The sequence below is a fragment of the Saccoglossus kowalevskii genome, chromosome 12 (genome assembly GCF_978046115.1).
Source record: "Saccoglossus kowalevskii chromosome 12, keSacKowa6.1, whole genome shotgun sequence".
Lineage (NCBI taxonomy): Eukaryota > Metazoa > Hemichordata > Enteropneusta > Harrimaniidae > Saccoglossus > Saccoglossus kowalevskii.
In genome coordinates this window covers 24,597,133-24,621,104 of record NC_140652.1, presented here as the reverse complement: position 1 = coordinate 24,621,104, position 23,972 = coordinate 24,597,133, and the positions used below count along the sequence as shown (strand labels likewise).

General features: G+C 34.3%; 1 protein-coding gene across 3 annotated transcripts in view; it reads left to right on the top strand.

Annotated features, from left to right (window-relative positions):
* Positions 1-926: 926 nt before the first annotated feature.
* Positions 927-23,972, top strand: part of LOC100313723 (scalloped-like transcription factor) — a 48,891-nt gene continuing 25,845 nt past the window's right edge. For 2 of the 3 annotated variants that reach the window (NM_001168178.1, XM_085505849.1), the window contains 3 exon segments: positions 927-1,079; positions 1,319-1,471; positions 16,025-16,245. In NM_001168178.1, coding sequence (NP_001161650.1) covers positions 16,053-16,245 — 193 coding nt within the window. In that variant the 5' untranslated portion in view covers positions 927-1,079; positions 1,319-1,471; positions 16,025-16,052. 3 annotated transcript variants of the gene reach the window in all.

Genomic DNA, 23,972 nt, shown 5'->3' with positions numbered 1-23,972 from the left:
GTGAAATTTAAAGAAAACTTTGAAAGTGGATAAATCTGATATCCAAATCTCTGATTGATTATCTACTTGTTTATGTTTGGTTGCATAGTTGGAAAATTGGCGGTCTAAACTTTTTGTAGTGCGAGGTTGAAAAGATATACATGAAAGGTGACGTCATTTTTGAACCAATGAAAATACAAGTGTCCGTTTACACTGAAGGGTCATCAATTAGACCAACATTATTTTGTGAAAGGGGTGTTTAAATTATCTATAATATATTTACTTTCTTTAGCGTAGCGATTTAATTTTCACGCTTTATTTGATTTCGGTTTATAATACTTATATAGGAGTTTATATGTGTAAACAGACCAAAGTGATTGATATATTTGATAAGGTTTGTTCCTCTCTTCTGGTCCATTCTACCCCACAACAAAGTGGTACGTTCTCTTGACCTTGTCATTACCTGTCAGTTTACCCGTGACTTGCTTTTGTACATGGCAACAAGAAAATGACTTCTAATCTAAGGGTTGTTGTCGCGATAATAGTGATGAACTGTAAGCGTTTTTGGCAGTTCACTGAAAGCTCTCTGAACAGAGCCAATTCCCATAACGTTTTAAACTACTAACGTGGCAAGAATCGTACTAAAATGAAGTCGCCATTGGCTTATTTAGAACGTTTGACTCATGGGAGAAGCTGGGAGACGTTGGTAAAATCATCACTTGAATTATTTATAATACAGATTTGTGAATAATCTGTTGTATCTAAAATGAATATTTTATAGAATTAATACTTTGTAATAAAGGTCATACTAAGACTACGCGACTGGGAAGAAGGGAGTTGACTTATACAAAAACTGGGCAGATGATCAATATGTAAATTCTCCCTACATAGTATTGTGTTCGTTGGCTCCGCCCACTGATTGGTTAATATGTAGTGGCTGAGGCTCTGGCAGACTGACATACCTTTTACCATTCCATGCATACCTCACAGAAAGCATCAAGTAACTCGACAAAACTTGGTTAAAAGCTGTTTTTCAATCGAAAAACTCGTACCAACTGCTACCGCCTTGTGCCTTGATTATTCAGCTGGGTGGACCCGTGGTAGGTTTTTATGAAATACCTATTTAATGCGAGTTTTGGATGTTGGAATGGGGAGCACTCCGCGCAGAAATTCGCACATCTTTGAAATTTTTGTCATTTTTCTAGGCAGAACTTCCGGGCCAGACTTGTAGCTATCCGTCCTGTGTCGAAATTTCGTTTAATTCGACCCCCTTAACCGGGTCGTTTGATTTTCGTGTTGTGTATAGTGGAGCATAATGTGGCTTGTATCTGGTTTTCAGGATTTCGGGGCCGATTTCGAGCAGAAATCGAAGGGTTTGCAACAATTGGTTGGTGAGCGGACAATCACTGCAGCAAGTTGGGACTTTGTTGTAAGGCTGTCTGTTTTGACGCAAACCAAACAAAGACCGTTTGAAGATACTCGCCATAGTTAGGTAAGATTTTCTATCTTTATCTGCTATATTTGATCAAATCAAATGCACTGTGTTCAGATCGGCGACATGCATCATGATTATATTGTCGATTGTGTGTTTGGTTTGTTGTCAAAATTAATACGTTGCAAGCATGGCGCTGTTAGGGTTTCAAAATGAAGTATAAATACACACTGTTGATTCTGAATATCAACCTAACGCTTTTACACGCCGCACCCAGTTTTAACTCGACACTACACGTATCGGTCCAGTGGACTCATCTTTACTGGTTTTGTAACACATGATTCGATCACATGTATAGCTTATAGTGTGGGGGAATCGACGGCGGTTGATTAAATGTGATAAAACGTGCGGACAGAGATCACCATTGTTTCTGACCAGTGCCAGTGGAGGTTTTGTTTGTTTTTCTCAACAACTTGTTGTTACGATCAATAAAATAAAAACATCCAAAAATCAAACTCTAGTGAATAATAAACAGCCGTGGGTTATCAATCCAGGAAATCGGATAGCAAAATTTACTCTTCGTGTACATCTCGTCTGTTTTGAATTTAGCGCAGTTTTGACAAATTGATTAACCGGTTTCTCGCGGTCGCCACACGCTTCATATAAACCTCTTTGTTTTGCCTGCACGACTCGACGCTTGCCGTTTTGTCTGCATCTCTTTCCTAGTTTGCATATATCTATTGTATACCCTTGCATAGCTGACAAAAAAAAAACAGTCACCTTTTGTATATAGTATATAAACACCATAAAAACGCGACCGTCTGGTGAATGCGCCGACGTCATATTTGAGCTGAACTCGAGTTTTCTAACTTCTTGATTGAAAATGCAGTCTCTTTGCCAACAGGTGACATGACCCACTGTGTGTGTATATGATGTAGCTAAGCTTATTGAACAAGATGACTACTTAAAATATTATAAATTATACAAACAATTTCTCTATCATATTTTATTGCTGCTAGTTGATATTTGTCAATTTAAAAATTTATTTCGATGACATTCCTCATCAATAAAACGCAGTTTTAATGGTTTTCTATTTAATTAAATAACCAGGAGGATGATTTTATTTATAGTATGATATTCTAATTTTGATATTGTCAGTTTTTCAAGCCCTTCTTTCGATGCTGAGTGTGTTTGAAACAAAGCAGCTGTGTATTTTTGTTGTTTGGTATTTGCCCTTCCCAACACACTCTCCCTCGCTCTCTCTGATGTCTGTTTATAATACAGCATGTTGACACTCCACTCCTGCAACTATCAGCTGGTTTGGTGATGTAAACTATGAAAATAAGCCACAAATCATCGCTATCTAGCACTATCTGCTTGGTGACTCAGACACACGACTTTATAACTTTCACTTGTTATTTCAATTTGTAATTAATTTTTTACCTATGATTGTTATCTTGTCTCCTTTGCTTGCCATGTCATAGGTAATTGAGAATCAATCAGTTTTTAATGGCTTTAAATTCTTTAGCTATATACAAAAAAAAGTGCAAATTTAATATAATTTGTTTGTTCATATGTTTAGTTGTCGAATAAATCTATTTTCTCAAATGAATCTATTTAATTTTGTTTCATCTTTTAAAATTTACTTTAACAAAATTAATTGACCCTTATGAGTAGTCGGTTCAGATTTTTTTTTTCTGAAGAACTCTTAACTTACCAGAAATGTCCAATTAGATGATTCTTAATGTTAGGCTAAATGCCAAGTAATACACACAGAATTATAGATACTGTATTTGCTCTATTAGTTGTTCATATCTAATAGTAGAAGTGCACAGAATCTGTTGTTGGTCTGTCATTCTTTGAAAAATAGAGAGAGAGAAAACATGATCATCTTGCACAATTCACAATTTTGTGACTTGAAATTAAAAACAAACCAATGGTTGGAATAGTCAAAAAAGCACAATAGAGAAATTTTGTTGGACAAACACTCGTACAGCATATGTAAGATGGCATTCAGAGTTTTTTTAAACAAGGGAACATGGGTGCAGCACCCGCATGCCATGGCCATGCGCCCCCTCACCCTGGGGAGCAGATCCTCTTGCAACCATAAAGTTCTGATTGACCAGGGATCACATGTGTTAAAGACTGTGGCCTGTCTGATAGTAATTTTGGCCCCAAGGAAGCCATAGAATGTTCCATTTTAACTTAATTATCAAAAAACTCCACACCCTGGTAGGTAGAACCCTACATGTATATCTCCCACTTGGTGGCGCCGCTGAATTGCAGTGCTCTCTCTTACAGTTTTGTTCTATAAATACTCCTGATTCACTTACATTTAAAGGGGCAGGTATACTATAAATACGCTCCTAAACAATAGGGATTATTCTCTTGCTTGTCACGCTGTAGTAAACAGCTCCAGCCAAGCTCCGGTAAAGACACGTTTTTTCAAACTTACAGGTCGATTATGTTGTGCCAAAGTGGATGCATGTGACTATGAATACCACAGCAGTGACTGTGTGTAGTATTTATGACAATAAATAGTGTACGAGCTAAGATTTTGGCGGATAAACGTCAAAAACAGGAACCGGGGAAAGAGACGCGCTACTAATCTTGAATAATTAACTACTGTCAATCAAAGTCACGAGATGTTGGACCGCTGAAACAGGATGCGTCATAGGCTATGCAAGTGATCAACAACACTCATTAGCATAGCCACACCTCCAATTCACACTTGCCCAGGGCAAGTGAATTGGGCCTTTAAGCTTTAAGACAATATGTAGGTTGTTATAGTAGCATTAGAGAAGATCTGAATCACAGATAAATTTTTAACAACTTTTCACCTTATATACGGTACATAATGTAGCCATCAAAATGAACTGTACCTTGCTGATGTTTCGCAAGTTTCTTAAAATAAGATTGCAATGATTGGACTATTCGTCAAGTGCAAGTGTGTAGATGTTTATGTACATGTACCACTGGTGTTCTGAGACTCTCAATTCATGCTGTCAAATTAGAATATTGTAAAATATTTACAGGGAGCGCAAGATATTTACGGACACCTAACTCCTGTACGCGGGAGGCAATTACCGAGGGACATTGCAACATCCCAAGACATTTTCCTAGCTACTCCAAAAACCGGTGTTGACACAATAAAGTTACATACCCACTCACGGGACAGGTATTCACTTGGAATTAATTTTTCGCTTAAGGAATGATTCAGTAAAAAAAAATCCAGTGAATATACCTTTTTTCCTATATTTTACATTCAACTCATCAACAATCAGTTGAAATAAATTCCATTCAAAACGCCCGAAAAGTCTATTAAGTGAAAACAAATTCCAGCTAAAATAAAGTATTCAACAGTACTTACTTTTTGAGCAAGGATGTGTGTGGCATAAAATAATACTTGCACGTGGTTCAGAATCATGGACACATGAGGTATGCATGGGTGTATTACTATTGAAAACATACTAAAATTTGAATACATACTGGATGTTTGATTATACACATGCAACGCTTTATTGCTATTCGCACACATTCTGCGACATTAGGTCAAAAAAACAACAACTTGTGTTGCCCTTAAGTCGAAAAATTAGGTCGGTCGGATTTTTTTTTTTTAAATTGTATCGTAAATATCTAAGGTATATGAAGTTCATAGTATTCGTAACATGTCAGATAAATACATATCGACCCGAGGTTCAAAGTCGCCACTTACGAGGACTCTGGGGATCAAACAACGGTCCGGGGTACTTAATTTTTAGAGAAAACACTTTTTTACTGCTTAAAATGGTGAGTTTTTAATATTTGGGCCTATTAAAAAAAAAAGACTTGGTTTTTTTGGCCTTAAGAATGTACCCTATTAAATAGCGAGGTGAATAAAATGATCAATATAATAAATAATCAAGAAGCTTTTCTTCGGAATTATTTCATTATTCATTTCATTGTATTCTACCCTAGATATGAAAGTAAAAAATATATTCTAAGGAGCCATATCCTACCCTTATATAAATATGATACTTATACTGTACACTCCTTATTTAAAGCACATCTCTAATAGAAATGGTGCATATTCCAAAAGTTGTATACTGAATCAAAAATATGATTTATTGAGAACGTAGTGTTACCATACTATAATAGATCAAATATGAGTGATCTAATAATTGTGATAGTTAAGTGTAGTGTATTACTTAAAATAAGCAAGGAGTTTAGAAATAGAGCTTGATGATTATGAACATTGTGCTGTGTCTATAGCCTGGTCATCTCTCATTCAAAATATGTTGTGGGTTCCATTCTCACACCCTCGGTGCAATACTTTTGAATACTTAATGTTTGCTTTCAATTTATTTTTCCTATTTTCACTGAAGGGGTCGAGTCAGCAAAAATCCAGTATTAAAAATTACTGTGCATGTAATTTATGACAAACAATAACATTTGTAATTTTGGGTTTCAGCAAAAATATATTACAACAAAGATAATTTAATCCTCTGTATTACTAGAGTATGTTGATTGTTCTGCCCATATTGACTCGGGATGATTTGCTCTGTTAACTCGTTCTCAGTCACTTGTCAGGATTATTTTTCCGGTTCAGAAAATGGGATCTTTTAGTTCTGAGTAATACATAAGTAAAGAAAAATCAGTGTAAATTAATCTGTTGGAATTGTCGCCAGTATGTTTTACTCTGGCTCTAAGGTATTACACATCACAATGTTTTTTACTCGGGAATAAGATTAGACGAAGACAAATACGTCATCAATGCATCAAGTAGAACCCTGGTATTATATACTGATGTGTCGAGTCATCTAGTAGGAAGGTTTAATTTCAACTTTGCTAAAACGTCATTTCTAGATTGGAACAGAGAAGCCTGTAGGTAAAAGATTTTCTAGAGCGCCAGGGACTTCTTCGCTCGATTAATTCCAGCTCATCTATGAGCCACAGGTATCGAAATGATTTCCTGTTCCAAATCTGTCGGCCATATATAACGGCAATGAAGTGACCTTTATATGTTCGCCTGGGCAATGCATAGTGTACTGATTTATTGTGCTGTTTTGACTTGGATCACTTGACTGGCTTAACAGCATATAAATTATTCTATGTCGACATTCAACAGGTATTACGCTTGTCCACAGAGGAAAATGTACAAAGGCTTCTTTGATCATTTTAATGTGCAGTTGTAGTCGATGTAAAATTGAACAAAGTATGACAGTGTTGTACAATTTAAAATGAAATGATCACGTACAAGATCAGATATTCCATTGATTGATATTGTCTTTTTTTTATGAAAGTGACTTATTTATCTTGAGCCTGAAGGCAGGAAATATATCAAGGTCACAATTTTATTATGAGTATGTTTGTGAAATTCAATATCAGTAGCATTTTAATGGTTGGTATTCTTTAATTATTCCCGGTGTCAAAATCCCCTTATTATTGTCACCAAAAAATTAGCATTTGTCCTCCAGCGTGTACAACTATAAATTGAATATGCTGCTGGAAATGATCACCTAACTTGTTTTGTCATTTTGGGGTAGGCCAATAAAAAATGGCATGAATGTTAGGTATATTGAATTGAAATTATCACCAATTATCACCATACTCATACTTATCACCATACCATATTGTTGTTTACCCCTTTCAGGATGTTTCTGAATACACAGCTACAAATTGTGGAGATATTTTCTTTGATTGGAAGGTCGGCTGCCTTTTATACAGACCACAAAGGGTCACTGTGCATTGCATGTGAGCTAGACAAGCTAGGGTGCAATATGGAATGTATAAAAACTTTACAAAGAAACAATACATAACCAGAATAATTAAACATACACAAGCTCATTGGTTTCCATGCCAACCAAACAGGTGTAGGCCTGATTTTGACCCATACTGCCCGCTCTTTAAGCTTTGTGTAATGTGCTTGCTATTGGCTCTGTAATCTCGTCAATCAATATATTTGTATCTTCCATCAAAGCTAATAAATTCTGGTTTGGATTTGATTAGTCTGGTGAAGAGCGCTCTGTGGAGGTTTATGCTTTTCAGGTCCACCAAGATTAATAAAGTTAATTTAGGTCCCCCAAGATTAATAAAGCTGTTTAAAATAATCTCTGGTCTTTGAATAATTACTGTTTATTTATGGTTACCATTTCTACAAAATATTATTAATGTGTTGGCATTTACAGGGTTTCTGCTAGGGGTATAATATTTGTCTGTGTGGTGGCTAATACTATATTGTTTTTATTATTTGCCAATTTTTAAGAATAAATATATATATTACGAAAAAAATATATATTACGGGGGGGAAAAAAATCAGAAAATGTATTATATTCTGTTAGTGATGGCTAACCAGTTGATACCTTGATAGAGAAAGTGACATACAGTATTTACTGTAAATGCATTAATTATTAACTGGGTTTTAATTTCACTGTTTTCATGGTAAGTAAAATTCTCTAAATTAAGTCCACAAGAACGTTCAAAATAACAATAGAACTTTGTTTCTCTGCTAAATCTAGGGACTTGAATTGCAGTGAAATTCATCAAAACATGTAAATTGTAAAATTAGGTGCCAGTGAAAATAAATGGTTTTACAGTACTCCATTTGAAGCGCATCCCCCAATGGAAGCTAATAAATATAAAACCAAAATCATATTAGTTTTATCCTGAATCATTAAAATATTCCTTATTTACGTTGACTACTGATTGACCAAATAGGATAAATTGTTGTATGTATATTTAAATATAATTCACTTTTGGCGGCCGGCAATGTGTTAGCGAAAGCCAAGAGCCTGTGAATGTTGTAAATATTTTAAACCGACCGACTGACTGACTGACTGACAGGAACATTTAAGTTAGGTCAAATAAAAAATCTGTTGTTCTGATAACCCTGCCCTACATATAACATGTTAAATTGGTGTTATAGTTTCACTGTAAACAACATTAAATATTAGTATTTATTATAAACGAATCAGCAACTTAGCGCAAGAAGAATAATGTCTATTTTAAGGGGAAAATTTAAATCCAACTCAATTTTACATGTTTTTGGGACCTCCCACTGTTCCCTTTAATTTTTTTGAATCTTGAAAATACTGTGAAAATTTGCCCATTTTTCCCTTGTTTTTTCTGCATACAAAATGCATGGAAAGTTTCTCAAAAGACAAACTTACACTGAGAAACTACAATTGAATCTGAGAAATTGAGCGAAAATAAGGCTTAGAGGGAACACTGGATCTCACAATCTTTTGTTTTGCCTTAATATTTGATAATGCCCCATTTGTTATTAACCTGGATATCTTGGTATTTACTGTATTCAACATGTCCAACTGTCTCATTGATGGAGTCTCAAATGTGTAATACATAGTCAGTTGGTTGTATCAGTTGGGGGGGGGGGGGGTGCTGGGAGCTTATTCTGGCAATTTGAGTCAAGTTCCACATTTGTCATACAGTCCATTGAATTCAAATTGTAACCAATGTTTTCTATAAGTAACACCTGTTTTGTCAGGCATGCCATAATTGTATTAATTAATTGTATTGCGCCATATTTGTTTTAATGGTAAGTTTACATGAACAAAGAATATGGCATCTTGCCCTCCCTGACCCCAAAAATAATATTGATTCTTAGTAATCTATGGGATCATAGTTCAATATCTACAAGTTTTGACAAGTTTTTTGGCAGTTGTTTCATTTTACAACAATATTTCCAAAATAGTGAGATCCTCGATCTCTCTCTTGTAATCCCAAAAGGTAAATGAGAGAGCAACAAAAAAAAACTCACAATTACAGTTCTTCTTGTACATTTTTTTTATTTATCTTGTGGTTTCATTGGTGCTTCAGCAGGGAATGGATTTGTTTTCTTGCAATTTCTGTGCCTGGCACAGACTTGCTGTAATCTCAATGTTTGTTACTCAGGATTTGTAACCAGGATTTGTTTCTTTGTTTGAGTTGTTGATTTGAATGCCCATTACACAACCAAAGAAATAAATGCCATGTGATAACGCAATAAAAAGTACCATATTTGCTCTATTGGAAGTGCATCTTCAATCTACTGTAAAATACTTTATTTTAGTTGGAATTGATTTTCGCTGAAAAGTCTTTTTGCATGTTTTGTATGGAATTTATTTTCACTGATTTTTGATGTGTTGAATGTTATATATAAGAAAAAGTGTATTCACTGAAGCATCTTTTTGGTGAAAATAAATTCCAAGTGAAAATAAAGTGTCATACAGTAGCCAGATTATGAACTGGATCATTAAAATACGAGTTATTTTGACCATAGACACACCTCTGTCATTTACGTAATCGATTGTACTGCTAAAAAAAAGCAATTATGGTGTTTTGGTGAGGAAAAGTTGTATTTGAAATCTGGTAAAGGAAGTTTTGCATCATTTCCTGTTCAATTCACTCCTTTCCTTTATATTGTTCTGGTACTAACAGTGGAAAGACTAATGACCTGGATATAGCAAATGACCTTTACCCATGATGCATTGCAGTTTGAAAGGCTTGGGTTGTGGTTCTCCTTCAGGAAATGAGCTATATAGTGGCTTGTGTGGGAATATCATTGGCCTGGTGGTACAGATTTCTGTTGATAATCTGAACAAGTTTAATTATGAATTAGTGAACTGGAAATAGGGCAGTATTTTACCAGCTGGTAACAACCTCTCTCTGTGTTGATGAAATGTGCTCCAATTTTTATCTGTTGTCCAACTTGTGTGTACCGGTAATGCGAGAGTAGATCCTGCATATTGTGAAAATTTATTTTCGCGCTACATTAGCAGTATCTGAATCAGTAAATGTTTTCTTTTGGAATTGGCTATTCATATGAACCAAGGGAAAACGGAAGTGCCCCTACACTACAGAGGGGTCAGGCCTTCTGACTCGTAGTAACCAGAGTCAAAAAGGAGAGGATGTGTGTGTGTATACATGATGCGTTTCACTCTCGGATAACATTTGATCCTCTCTGATTACTACCAGAAATTACTTTGAGATTTTAAGCATTGAAAATCACTATGATGAGGAGTTTTTGAATAATTTAAACAATTGTGATTGAAAAATAACTAATCCTATTGGAGAAATAATCCTAAGTCTCGTCCTGGAGCACTCCTCCGCATGTGAACGAATCAATACTATAATGACTGTCGGAAGAGTAGACGTAACAGCTATGAATCCGGCAAAATCAAATTAGGGAAGTTCCAATATTTGTTTAGAGGGACTCTACTTTTAAAGAGGTATGGTAGTTAAAATATTATAATGTGGATTTGGAAATTAATTCGCTTTTCAGGTTTGTGACTATTTCACTGTATAGTCTAAGGTCATTATGATCCCGGCATATAATAAATAATTTACAAATTTATTCTATTTGTGGTTTCTCTTCATATCTAATAGAGTAAGCATCAGCATTTAATTGTTGTTGCTAGAAAAGTTTGATTTGTTGATGTTTTGAAATGTTTGCGAGATTGAAGTTTTGTAATAAGTGTTCAATGCTTACAGAAGTGTTCTGAGTTTTGTGAAGTGTTCACTGCTGTAGAGTTTTGTGAAGTGTTCACTGCTGTAGAGTTTTGTGAAGTGTTCACTGCTGCAAAGTTTAGCATTTGATACACTGGGGTGGGTGATGGTTGAACTACTGCCTAGTACTTTATCTGGGACATATGCACATGCAGTGGTTAAGTGATTCGATTCAAAATGGCCGACTGGCAGCCATCTTGTTTTTTGAAAATGTTGTATTTTGGACATGCTTTGTCAGTTTTCATTCAAATTTGGTACATAGATTATACATGTTAGGATACATGTCCATGACGATTTATTTCACAATTGGATCAAAGATGACCGACTGGCAGCCATCTTGTTTTTGAAAATGTTGTATTTTGGACATGCTTTGTCAGTTTTCATTCAAATTTAGTACATCGATCATACATGTTAGGATACATGTCCCCGACCATCTGTGAGTTCCTGAGTCTGTCTGTCCGTTCGTGCGTCAGTCTGTCAATAGTAATATTTCAGAATCCTGTGGACCGATTCCGTTCATTCTTTGTATGTACCTAGTACCTTATGTGGGACATATGCACATGCAGTGGTTTAGCGATTCGATTCAAAATGGCCGACTGGCAGCCATCTTGTTTTTTGAAAATGTTGTATTTTGGACATGCTTTGTCAGTTGTCATTCAAACTTGGTACATAGATTATACATGTTAGGTTACATGTCCAGTACAATTTATTTCGCAATTGGATCAAAGATGCGGTTTCTTGGAAGTGCTCTCTCGGTTTTCATTCAAATTTGGCACATACATGTACTTTATACATGTTAGGATGCATGTCCATAACAATTTGTTTCAAAATCTGGTCAAGGATGGCCGATTGACAGCAATCTGACTTTTTGGCCTTACTACTATATTTCCACAATTTATGTACCATTTTCATTCGTATTTGGCACATACATCATACATATCAGTGTGTTTCATAATCAGATCAAAGATGGCTGAATAACGGCTGTTTTTATTTTTGGCCATATTACTACTACACGGAACACGTGTTTTGATGTAAATAAACAATCTGTTGTATACGCCACTTGTTTTTTGTAATTTGATTCAATATGACTGCCCAATGTCCAATTCTTGTGTAAAAGCGCTAAATCATAATTTTTTACAAATCCATCTTCTATTAATGGTTTCAATCTAATCTCAATGACTTCATCAGCATCAAATTGATATGTCAGATCACAAAATTTGGGACGAGGACTGTGTCATTAACAATGACTTGTTTCTGCTATTCTCTTATAAAATATTATTATTTTCTTTTTCTCTGAAGATTTTTTAAAACTTCTTACTGTTGATTTGTCACCTTAAATGTTTTACATTGTATGGGACGAATTTTGATTTGGAAACTATTCAGACCTTGACTTATTTCAACATCAGTGGTTATTGTTCACCTGCCAAATCTCTTATTCACAAAGTCTGTTTTTAAACTGCCCGTTGTTATGTTATCTAACTTCCTGTGCGTTGCTCCCACCTTACAAATCTCTGAAAAAAATTAAAAAAGCAATTCCACTTAGATTTTGTCTTTCAGGCACGGAACTCATCATCATTAGGTCCTTAGAGTACTCATAGAAATGTGTTTGCATTCACACAAGCCAATCCCATTTCTCATTAAACAAGTCCACTTGTATTTTTTTGTCAATACCCACCCCAGACCCCTGGGTTTCAAAAAAAGAAGGAAAAACTATTGAATTCTGTGAACGAGAGGATTTTGTTCAAATAATGTCATTATAAGCAACACTGAAATGACAATGGTGATTCAGTGTTGATGGCCTGTTATTGAAAAATAGCTATTAAACATTCATATCTTGATAAGTTACCCCTGGCTCTTTAAAACCTAATTACCCAGCATGCTATGGGCCTTGATTGATGAGGACTAAGGTAATAATGCTTTGTCAATATTGTCAGTTGGAAACACTGCTTGTTAAACTAAAAGGAATTCGTTGATTAAGTTCTGTTCGGCTTGGATGCTGTTTCATAATAACTGATGTTTCCAATGCCTGAAACGTACAAATGAAATGTTTGTGGATATTTTAATAAAAGTTTCTCAACTTTTTTTTTCATGGATGCTTGCAGTGTTTGCTGTTGGTGTTAATATTAGTAAAAAGAAAGTGCATACATCTTTAACAGGTTTTTCAATTTTATGGAAATTACCTTTATGATACTAGTATAGTTTTTTTGCGTTTTGTGGCTAATTAGTTTTTACTTTTACTGAAACCTGAATATTTTGCCTTACAAGGACAATCCAATTTGTTATTCTTGGCTTCATTTTTAAGTATCATGCTTGAATTTGTCAAATCTCGGATAGAACTGGTTTAGTTTTACATGTTTTGATCGAAATGCATCCTTTTTCAACTCCATCCATGTCCTATACTCATGGGATAGATAATCTTTACAATGTAAAGATGTATCTTCCAGTTGTTGCCATAGTAACTGTAAAGATGAGGATCACAGTTGATGAGTGACAATGCAATCAGAAAGAAAACATCCAATTTCTCATCAAATATGTAATTGTGACATTCACTATCAATCGCAAGCTTTCCAGCTTTCAATTATGTCTTGAATTTTTCATGAATTTTTAATAGCGTATTGAACTTGAAATCAAATTCCCAATTGTCACTCCGAAATTGTTTGTTGCTGGTTTTCACACTGGCGAATTACCAGCAATAAGTAAATTAATAATGAGAGTTGGCTGGTTTTAAACAAAATTTGTTTCACCCCTGAAGGCACAATTTCTTTTGTTGCTGTTACTGATTTGTAAAAACTTCTTAGAGGTCAAAATAAGAGGAGTCTGATGTCCTAAAATTATCTCTAAAGCTCTCCTATAAACTTAACAAGGAGTCTGCTTGGCTCCATGTATACTTCATTGCTGCCACATTAATTTCCGACTACATACTCAACCTCATACTATGATTTCACAAGATCTTCCTTCTTTCCTAGCATTTCCAATGGTTGCCATCGCTATCCTTACCTCCATATCCTCCTCATAATTCATGCTCCATCGTAATCTTATTTTGTCACATGGACCTTTTTGTTTTAAACCGCACTCAAAATGTGTACATTGAAATTTTAACAACAAGAATGACAATCTGGTATTATAGGTATTAATCGGATGGTTAGATTTTTAAGTACAAGATTTAAGCTTTCTGGTTTTCATGTCCCATGCGTTCTTTACGCTGTTTATAATCCTACTTGAATTTCAGGAAGATGGTCACTGGTGATGAAGCTATTAATCATGACAATGCCTTTATTATCACTGGAAAGATCTTTGGCGACTTTCTGACAAACTCGGTTCCTGCTTTCTTCAAAATATTGAACAAAAATAGTGAAAAAAGAATGGTTATTCTCAACCTAAAGTGAAAAAGATGTTATTTGTTTGTTAATTTCTACCATGATCAACTAAATTAAATGTAATAAAATTATAAGTAAAAGATATGGTAAAAATCCCGGCAGAAACATTTTAAATAGCTCTATTTAAACTAATGAATCGTTATGTCCCACCATTATAATAAAATAAAATTGTTCTCAATTATTGGAAATAGCTATTTTATATGCCACCTCTTGAACTAACAATTTATTAAGTGCTTTTCTGGACTCTTTTGTGAGAAATTCTTTTATTTTATTGACATTGGTAATTGGTTGCAAAGTCTTTTAATACTGTATATTATATCATCATGTTGGCAGTAAAAAGAATTTGGTGGTTGAACGAAAAATTTGAATTATTCAATTTAAGAACTTGTCTAGTGTTGTATGATTGTGAAAGTGGCAATCAATTACAACACCTTGCTCACAAACTGTGTCAATGTATTATTGATTTATCTCTGCTTTTAATATAATACGTGTGGAATACTTGTTTGTTTTGGTTTTACCATATTTACTGCATTAGCGTGTTTCACCAATTTAATTGCAATTTAAGCCGTCCCTTGAAGCATACTGTCCTATGCTTTGTACAATTTTTTTGATGAGCTTCTAATGGGATGATTATTGTATTTCATATACCGTATTAGCTCTATTAGCATATGTGCCTACGTAAATAGCAGGTGTGGGTCTGTGATCAAAATGTAATTTTTTAATGATCCAGGAAACAATAATGCAACTGTTAGCTAACATGCAATTCTATAGAGATGCACTTTTTATTGTGCAAATACAATACTTGAAAAAAACAGCTAGAAATGCAAAGCGAGATAGCTAATTATATAAAAATAATTTAGTCACCATGGTGACAGAGGTTCCTTTTTCTGAGTGGCAAAATACTGAGGTGTTGTTTGTTTGTTTGTTCAATTTAAGTGTTATTGTATTATTACATGAAATTATTCTAATTTATTTTTGTTCTTGATAAATTCATTAAAATATTGCTGATTATCATGGAAAACCAGCCCCCCCCCCCCCCCCAATATCTTATTGAAGGATTGTAATCATAGGATTGGCTGACATCTAAAAGCTCACCCACATTTTATTTGGCAGATAATTGTGATTTATTGGGTTTCAGTATTCTGACTTGGACGTAGGATTGCACATTTTTTGTATATCAGAGTTTGTCCGGAATTCTTCATTTAATGAAAACATGAACCCTATGCAGTATATGCTCACCATGGAGAAAACCAAATCCATTTGACATAAAACAATTTAGAAATTTAGAAAACCTGGGAATGTCTGAATTAAAACTTTTTTATTCTCATCATTCCCAGTGGCTGCTTTGGGAACAATAAACTAAAATGGTTTGGCATTCTGCTGAGGAGCATAAGTTTTTGAGTTCTTATAAGTTTCGCAGATTTCCACAAGATGCTTGCTTAATTAGGTCCTTTAGATTCAGGTTACTAAAAAACTATTAAAAATTTTAAATTGCAAATATGAAAAAGTATTCACCTGTTGCTTGGAAATTGAGTAATTCAAACATGAATTGACAGTGATACAAACTTCTTTCTAGAATGTCTGAAAAGTACAATATGTCACAAACTCTCATGTGGCTGGTTTCGAAGAATTACAATAAATCACATTCTGTCATGTGACTGGTTTTGAAAAAGTACAATATATCGCATACTGTCATGTGACTTAACTGCAATATACTGTTTGACTTAATTGTTCTTTCATTATTTGTTTACAGCAGTATTTGACAGTGTTATCTGAGCATCATGTCTCAGAATTGGAACGACCATGACCATGACGCAAACAACACATCTGGAGGAGCTGACAGTGATGATTTGTCTAATGATGCAGAAGGTGTCTGGAGTCCAGATATAGAACAGAGTTTTCAAGAAGCGTTAGCTATATACCCACCTTGTGGTAGAAGGAAAATCATACTCTCAGATGAAGGCAAAATGTATGGTAAGTGTGACCTATACCACCCCTTTTAGTACAGTGGTTGAGTCCTGGCTGATTTAAGTTGGTCATGTACGGTTATGGTGCGGTTACGGTGCGTTCACATGCGGTGTACCACAAGTAAAATACAATGCTTTCTCAAAATTTGTACATGGCTGTGCTTGAGTTTTACTGGCCAACCTAAGGCTGGTATCGCCCATTATGTACAAGACTTGAGCCATGTTTTACAAATCTTGATATCCCGCCTGCCAGGAGATCCCTGGTAAGAGATCTGAAATAAAAAAAAAACCATGGCTATACAGGAATTATGTTGCCAAACAATTATTCTAAGAAGTGAAATAAAGACCTGGCTGCTCAATAAATAATTGATTTTTTTTGGTGCAAATAGAGGATTATTATATAATTTGATAAATAAATGTATTAGTGGTTCCAGGGTGATTTTCTCATTTCTGAAATAATTATTAAATACTGTAGAATACTTTATTTTCGTTTGGAATTTATTTTCGCTGTTTAAATATACTTTTTTTCACATTAAACTCATTAAAAATAAGTAAAATAAATTCAATACAAAGCGCCCAAAAAGCCTTTTCAGCGAAAATTAATTCCAACGAAAATAAAGTATTCCACAGTATCACATGCATCCTTCTATTTGGGGTCTGTGCCCTGTTTCGATTTACATCAGATCACAAATTTAGAATCGCAAAGACTGATGTTAACATCCATGTACAGGGCAATAATCTGCCTGCCTGTATTCCACAGTATATTTGCTCAGATAGAAGTACCCCCTCCCTCCAAACAGAGATGTATGCAATACAAATTGATTTGATGATCCCTGTATGTTAATTTTTTAACATGTCCTTTAGGTAAGGATTCTCACAGTCGGAGCTACGTCACGATCCCCCAAACGTTGCCAGGACCAATCACAAACAGGAAAAGACAATGAATTTTCGGATTAACACCTCTGTTTTCCCCCACGCTAACCAAATTTTCCCCACGTTAACGAAAAAATCTTTTGTTTTCCACTGGCTTCCTGTTCCGGTCCGTCTGTAAGAATGAACACTTTCAACAGAAAATGTATTGTAATAATTTACCATTCGTTAAAGTTAGCAGAATGGAATGGTTTAGTTGTCAGACGGGTTATATCAAGGAGCTTTATAGGACTGACGCAAATAATTTGATTCACTCCTTTCTTTTCTCTTCCTTATAAGCTGACCTAAGCACTTAGGCAAATAAAGAGTATACAGCTCACTATTACTGGAGCAAAGAAATAACACACAAGTTAATAGGGGTCAATTCTACATACAGATGTTTTTCATTTCACTGTAAGCACACCTGTTAAAATTTATGAAATTAAACAAGCCCAGAGGTCGGTTGAAATGCGATCTCCTCTGTCAATATCCCCTTTTGTTGGCAGTTCAGCAGGGGTCAGGGTAGATAGTAATTCTGGATGGTTTGATTTCTTCCAGGAATGTGATCATGGTATGTTCTTTAGATGTATATGTGTAGGGGCCCCCATGGTGATCAGAGTCTTCCTTAGAAGGTGGGCTGTTAATTGCCCCTATTTAAAAAGGAAGCCAACAGCTGCATTCTGCTGCATGATCTTGTTCCACTTATGTGCTATGGGTATATTCCCAAATTGTTGCACATTTGTTTCTCTCTATGCTGCAATACATAAAGGGTCTGTGAACAAGTTTAGAATAGTGAGTGCGAGTTTGGTGTACTTGTGATCGTACAAGCATTTTGCGTCACCAACACCTGAATTTTTTCTTCTTGTACTGTATATTAGAAGCACACATCAACTAAAGTTGCTGGGACATTAAAAGATAATTTATTTTGGATATAGACGTACATACTGGGTCATTTATGCTACATATTCGCTACATCTAGAAAAGGGCTGTATTTTTTCCTGGTATAAATTATCCTTTAAATGCTCAAGTAAACAAAATAGTTGTATGCACCTCATGTTCGTATTAATTAAGCAATTTGCTTATTAGTAAACTTTTGAATTCTAAAGTCAACTTTCAAAATTAGTTCAATGTACTTGTTTGTGCATATTAATTAGATAATTTGCATATCAGTTACCCTTTGAATGCCTAAGTCAATACTCAACAAATAGTTCTATAAATTTGTTGTGCATATTAATTAGGTAATTTGCATATCAGTTTCCCTTGAATGCCTAAGTTGACCATCAACAAATTGTTTTATGAATTTTGTGTGCATATTAATTAGGTAATTTGCATATCAGTTACCCTGGTATGAAAAAAGCCATATATTACTATAGATAAATCTCATTGTTAAATTTTTTTTGAGTTTTCAGTATACTATTTTACTAATATATACATGTACAACAAAGCTTTCTCCCATAATGCATTGCTTAATATGTATAGTAACATGCTCAATAGTGCAACATTTGAATTTGTGGTCTTTGCCCTCGAACCCTCAAACTCTTGAATCAAATTTAAACTGTTTGTCGAAAACTAACCTCTAAATATTTCTGTGGGAGAGCAACAACTAATGGATTCACTGCCAGGGCCTCATTCACCTGATAGCTTGCAAACTATGCTAAGAATGTTCTTGTGATCAAGTAAAAAACTTACACATTCCTAACATAGCTGGGAAAATAACATGAACTCTTTCAATCTGAAAGCGGCATCCCCAGGCTATTAGGAATATTGACATTTGAACCCTTAAGTTTGTGTTTGATAGCATGTTCTCACAATACAGCTAAACCATCAAACCACTTTATCTGTGATAGTAGGGCAACCGAGTTTTTATTTCTGTTTACTTTTCCCCAACAGAAACTCAAGTTTTCTGTTCATTGTCTCTATTTGTATGTGTTTTCCTTCAATGGCGTTTTATGGCTAGAGAGAAACTCTACTACTACCATCACATAACACATGTTGACTCAATTAGTCTGGCTGCACATTTTATACAAAATTTTAAAAAGGAGTTTGTCTTTTCCGCTGTTACTGAACCCCCCCCCTTTTTCACCAATAAAAAATAATCAAGGGAATGTATGTACTTGATTTGTTTTTGTGTTTGCAAAGTTAAAATGTACATGTATAGGATTTCAATATTCAGAGAGGACTTGGAATACATCCCGATACTTTCACTGGTATGAAAATCAAAAATGAATTTATTTTATCAATATTTCAGCAGTTTATCCGTTACTTAGCTATTTGGGTAAAACGTGTCAGTTCAGAACAGAAAGATGCATTAAAATCCTCCAATTGTGCATGTTTGTGATGTCATAGCGATGAAAGTACCAGGATGTGTGACCTTTAGGGGTCACGAAAGAAGCATATTACCTCTGATGCACTACTGCCTTGGTGCCTTTAAATTTTCATCACGGGATGTCAATGAGATCAAGGGCCTTGAATGCATTTTTAAAATGTTTTTTCTCAAAAACGAATGCACTTATAATTAAAAAGTAAATCTCTTCAAGTATAGTATAACTGTACAAAGCTAAAAAAAAAAATAATAAAACACAAATCAGAATTATAGGTTTCCTGTCTGCTGTATTCATCATTACTTGCAGTGGCACAAACTTCTCCAGGCGGTAGTATGATACCCTATAACTACACGTTACTGTCTTGAATTATCACTGTGTCAGATCGGTTTTCATACTCTGATCTTATGCATGTTCATTTCATAGGAAATCAATTATAAAGTTACATTATTATATGAATATTGAAAACCGACCTGATCCTTTCATTGTATTTTGTCGCCTTCTGCATAAAAGTTCCGTATTGAATATGATTCCCATTATAGGTAGCAATCATAGCTACTAACTATAATATAAAAGCAGTATTATTTCGAAATTAATAATTAATTTTTGAGAAATGACGGTAAGCTTGCAATGATTTAAATCAGAGAGGGTTTACAATAGCCTGCAATATTTGAACATGTCAATTTTGACCCTCAATCCTGTTAGCTTGAAAACGATTAGACCACGCTGCCCAAGTTGTAATGAAAAATATAATTTTGCCATTTTCTTTTTATAGTATCAGAAGGGTATGTACAAATGTATCATGTTTTGGAAGAAGAAAATCAACAACACAGACACATATCAATCAAAAATTGTAGTTGCTGTATACTAAATCATTGAAATATTATTTATTTTTAGCATAGAAAAATCTCTGTAAATTATGCAAGTGCATTGAACTTATGTTTGATGTGATGACACGTTGTATTGATGAAGCATACCCTATTTTTTTTTTATCAAGGTGCATTGTCAAACAAAAATATTTCAACTTCCCCCAAAATCCCCCAAAATTTCATTTGTTACTTCATTAGTCACCCACAGTTTTCCTGTTAGTTTAGTCAAAGCATATGTATGAGACTTGATACGTCATAAAATAAGCTGCTCTCTGATTGGCCCGACTGTTAGGTGTTAGGGTTTGATAGCCAATCGGGTACAGTCTTGCAAGTACCTTCAGGGTTAAAGAGTATAAAGATCACACATCCTGGTAACAGCAACAAGTTCCTACTACTGTAAAATACTTAATTTTAGCTGGAATTAATTTTTGCTGAAAAAACTTGTTGGGTGTTGTGTATAGTATTTATTTTCACGGATTTTTGACAAGTTGAATGTAAAATACAGAAAAAAATGTATATTTGCTGGATTTTATTTTCACTAAATCATACCTTCAGCGAAAATTGCGAAAATTAATTCCAAGTGAAAGTTGATGATTTTTGATCTTCAATGATAACTGGTTGCATTTCATAGAAAAAAAATTGAATAATTTCCATTTACCGGTATAGTGAGAGCCCCCCCCTCCAATAATCAGGATGTTTTGATCTTTATGAGTCACTAAAACCATGTCTGTAGTGTAGCCAACATCCATGACGTATTCTGTCTGTCACTCAGGTGTGAAAATATCTTTAATCTGCTTGTGCATTCTGAGAATACCACCCACCATTCCAACTAAAGAAACTCACTCCCTTGTGACCATCTACTTCATCAGTGCAGAATACACTTGCCCACCCTGAAGGTATTCTCACTAATTTTTTTTTTCTTGCAAAAATCATGAATTTGTGAGTTTTCGTATGTTAAATGTTATGTTAGAACAAAACTATTTCAAACAAAATTGCAACGGTACTTAACAAAGCTTTACCTGTAAGTTTTTTTCTTGATCCCCCCCCCCCCCCTCAAGTTTGGTATTAATTTTATGCTTATATTCAATTGTTCATCAAAAGCAGCTGCAACATCGACAGAAAGTCAACATTTTGAGTTAATTTTTGATCTGTAAATTTTATTTCTGCTCTCTGCCTTGCTTGATGAATAGCTTTATACTATTTGCACACCATTTCACTAAATTTAACAGTAACGTAAAAATATTGCGAAAGACAATTATTTTTTCAATCTGAAAAAATAAAATATCTTGTTGTGGTGAGTGAATCTATCACTCGGGTCTCAATGACACCGAATCATATCAATTTAGCGAGACCAGCTACATTAAAAAAATCTAATTCTGAAATTACTAAGCGTTAAAAATATTTGACAGTATTCTTTCACAGACTGGCATTGTTAAAATCAGGTCAATTCGTCAGCATTTGGAAGGTGGTGTAAAACTGCTGTCATATTTGATGTTAATAGTACATCATTTTGTTGGCCATTCGACACCACAGCTTGAATAGCAATTAAATCTAGCAATCTTTTAAATTATAACAACCACACGCTTTCATCACAGATGGTTCAGAATCATCGCTAATCCATTGGTGGCAGAGAAAAAACATGCAAGCTTAAACAACTTGTTTCCGAAGTTGGAAGCATGTCATTCTCGTTACATGATTCTTAAATAATGATCGCATCATAGTTTTATAACTTTTCATCACAAAGTGTCTACAAAATATTACTCTTTCTTTTGCAAAATTTGTTACCAAACCTCTACACGCAATTTAATACCACTTTGTCCTTTAAGGTTTAATTGTTTGAATGTCTTTAAATTTTCCACCAAAAATGATATACATTTTTACCTTGCCCAAATCATAAATGACGAAGGGAAAAGTTTCTGTCCGCAGCGTCTGTCATCGAGCATGTTAACTATGGCTTGTCAGTGCAATAAGTCAAACAATATTTGATCAATTTGTTTCATTCACCTAAAGTGTTTTTGTAATTTTTGCCCAATACTATAGTTGTATATTAATCTTTGAAAATTAATTACATTTGACTGAACCAAATATTTCAAGCAATATTTTGCCAATTTTTATGTATTTTTTTTAATAGTTTCATACAGATCCTAATAACAATTTTGAAAAATAAAATGGAAAAAATAATGTGCATTATATTTTGTGAATCGTGACAAATGTAGACTTTAGTGCCTAAACAGGTCAAAAGGTTAATTTCCTTGTGCTCCCTACATGTAACAGTTGACTGACTTGTTGTGCATACTTGTATTGTCGCTAGAATTTTACTAGTATATGCTCAATAATAAAAAAGGATGGGATGAATCTGATAAAAATGATAATTAATTTTATGGCTTGGATATCAGCGAGTGTTCTGGTTTGATCGTAATAAAATAGTTTAGATGAATAATGCCAAAATTAATATTTTTTTCCATTTTTTTCTTCTCATAATCTAAATTTTTTATCATGATATTTAACATTTAGAAAATGATGTATGTTTGCTCCAAAATTAAAAAAATTGCAGAAAAATTTATACACTATAATGTGCAAAAACATTCTGGTGGGAAAAATCATGACAGGGTTAATATTTTTTTTATTTTTTAAATATTTGTGTTGTGATCATGACTAATCTTGATTTAAGATTATAATAGGATTACCAATTATTTAGCAGTGTACTAAATACATGCTACCTTCTGTTCAGTGTCATTTTCAAAATTATTATATTTATATTTTTTTGGAATTTATATTTTGTAATTTTCTTAAAATAGAATATTCGTTGGTCATTAAGTGTAGATACGGTAGTTGAAATAATACGGGCAAGCAGTGTAAAATAAATGCTTTGTAATTTTTCACATTTTTTTTCTGTAAAATGAATGCCGTAATTGTAGAGCACCTCGTTGGCAAGAGATTTGTTGCAGAGGAATAGTTGGAATTTTCAGAGTGAATAATTTAAAAAATGCAATTATTACCGGCTCCTCAAAAGTGTTAAACTTTACTTTGTTGTGGCTTGGGTACATTATTGGCATAGGTAGAATATCTCTTTGCCAGGTGAAGAATGCATAGTATGCGTTATTTACTGCTAGAGATCTAATAGGCCCTAATGGCTGGAATCAGCTTGGTGTGTCTGCTTCTTGCAGAACAGTCAGTCGCTTTGTGATGTGTACTTGAAAGGCAGTCACTGATAAAATTGAAGAAATCCATCATGATTTTAATAATAATGGCATTTATCTGCTGGTCACATGCTTTTATCATGCAAAACAAAGCATATATGGAGTGCCAAGCTAATAAGAAATATAGCTCCCGGGGAGGTTACAAAGAGTTGACAGAAAGCATCCTATGAATTAATAACACGCTGATTCAACAGGTTGACTGCTTTTAATCGTGCTCAGAATTAGTAACACGGTATTCAACTGGTTTAATAAACAACAGTACAGCTGCTGAGATGAGTTTTTGATTTCCATTGAGAATTTTATTCCTTCATTCATTCCGTTAAGTCCGATTTTGGGATATGCCAAGTTCACAGTCTAAATATAATGCTCCATATGACTGCCATATGATTGTAATCTGTTGGTTTTACCCCTTCTGTATTCATTGAACCATCTAAT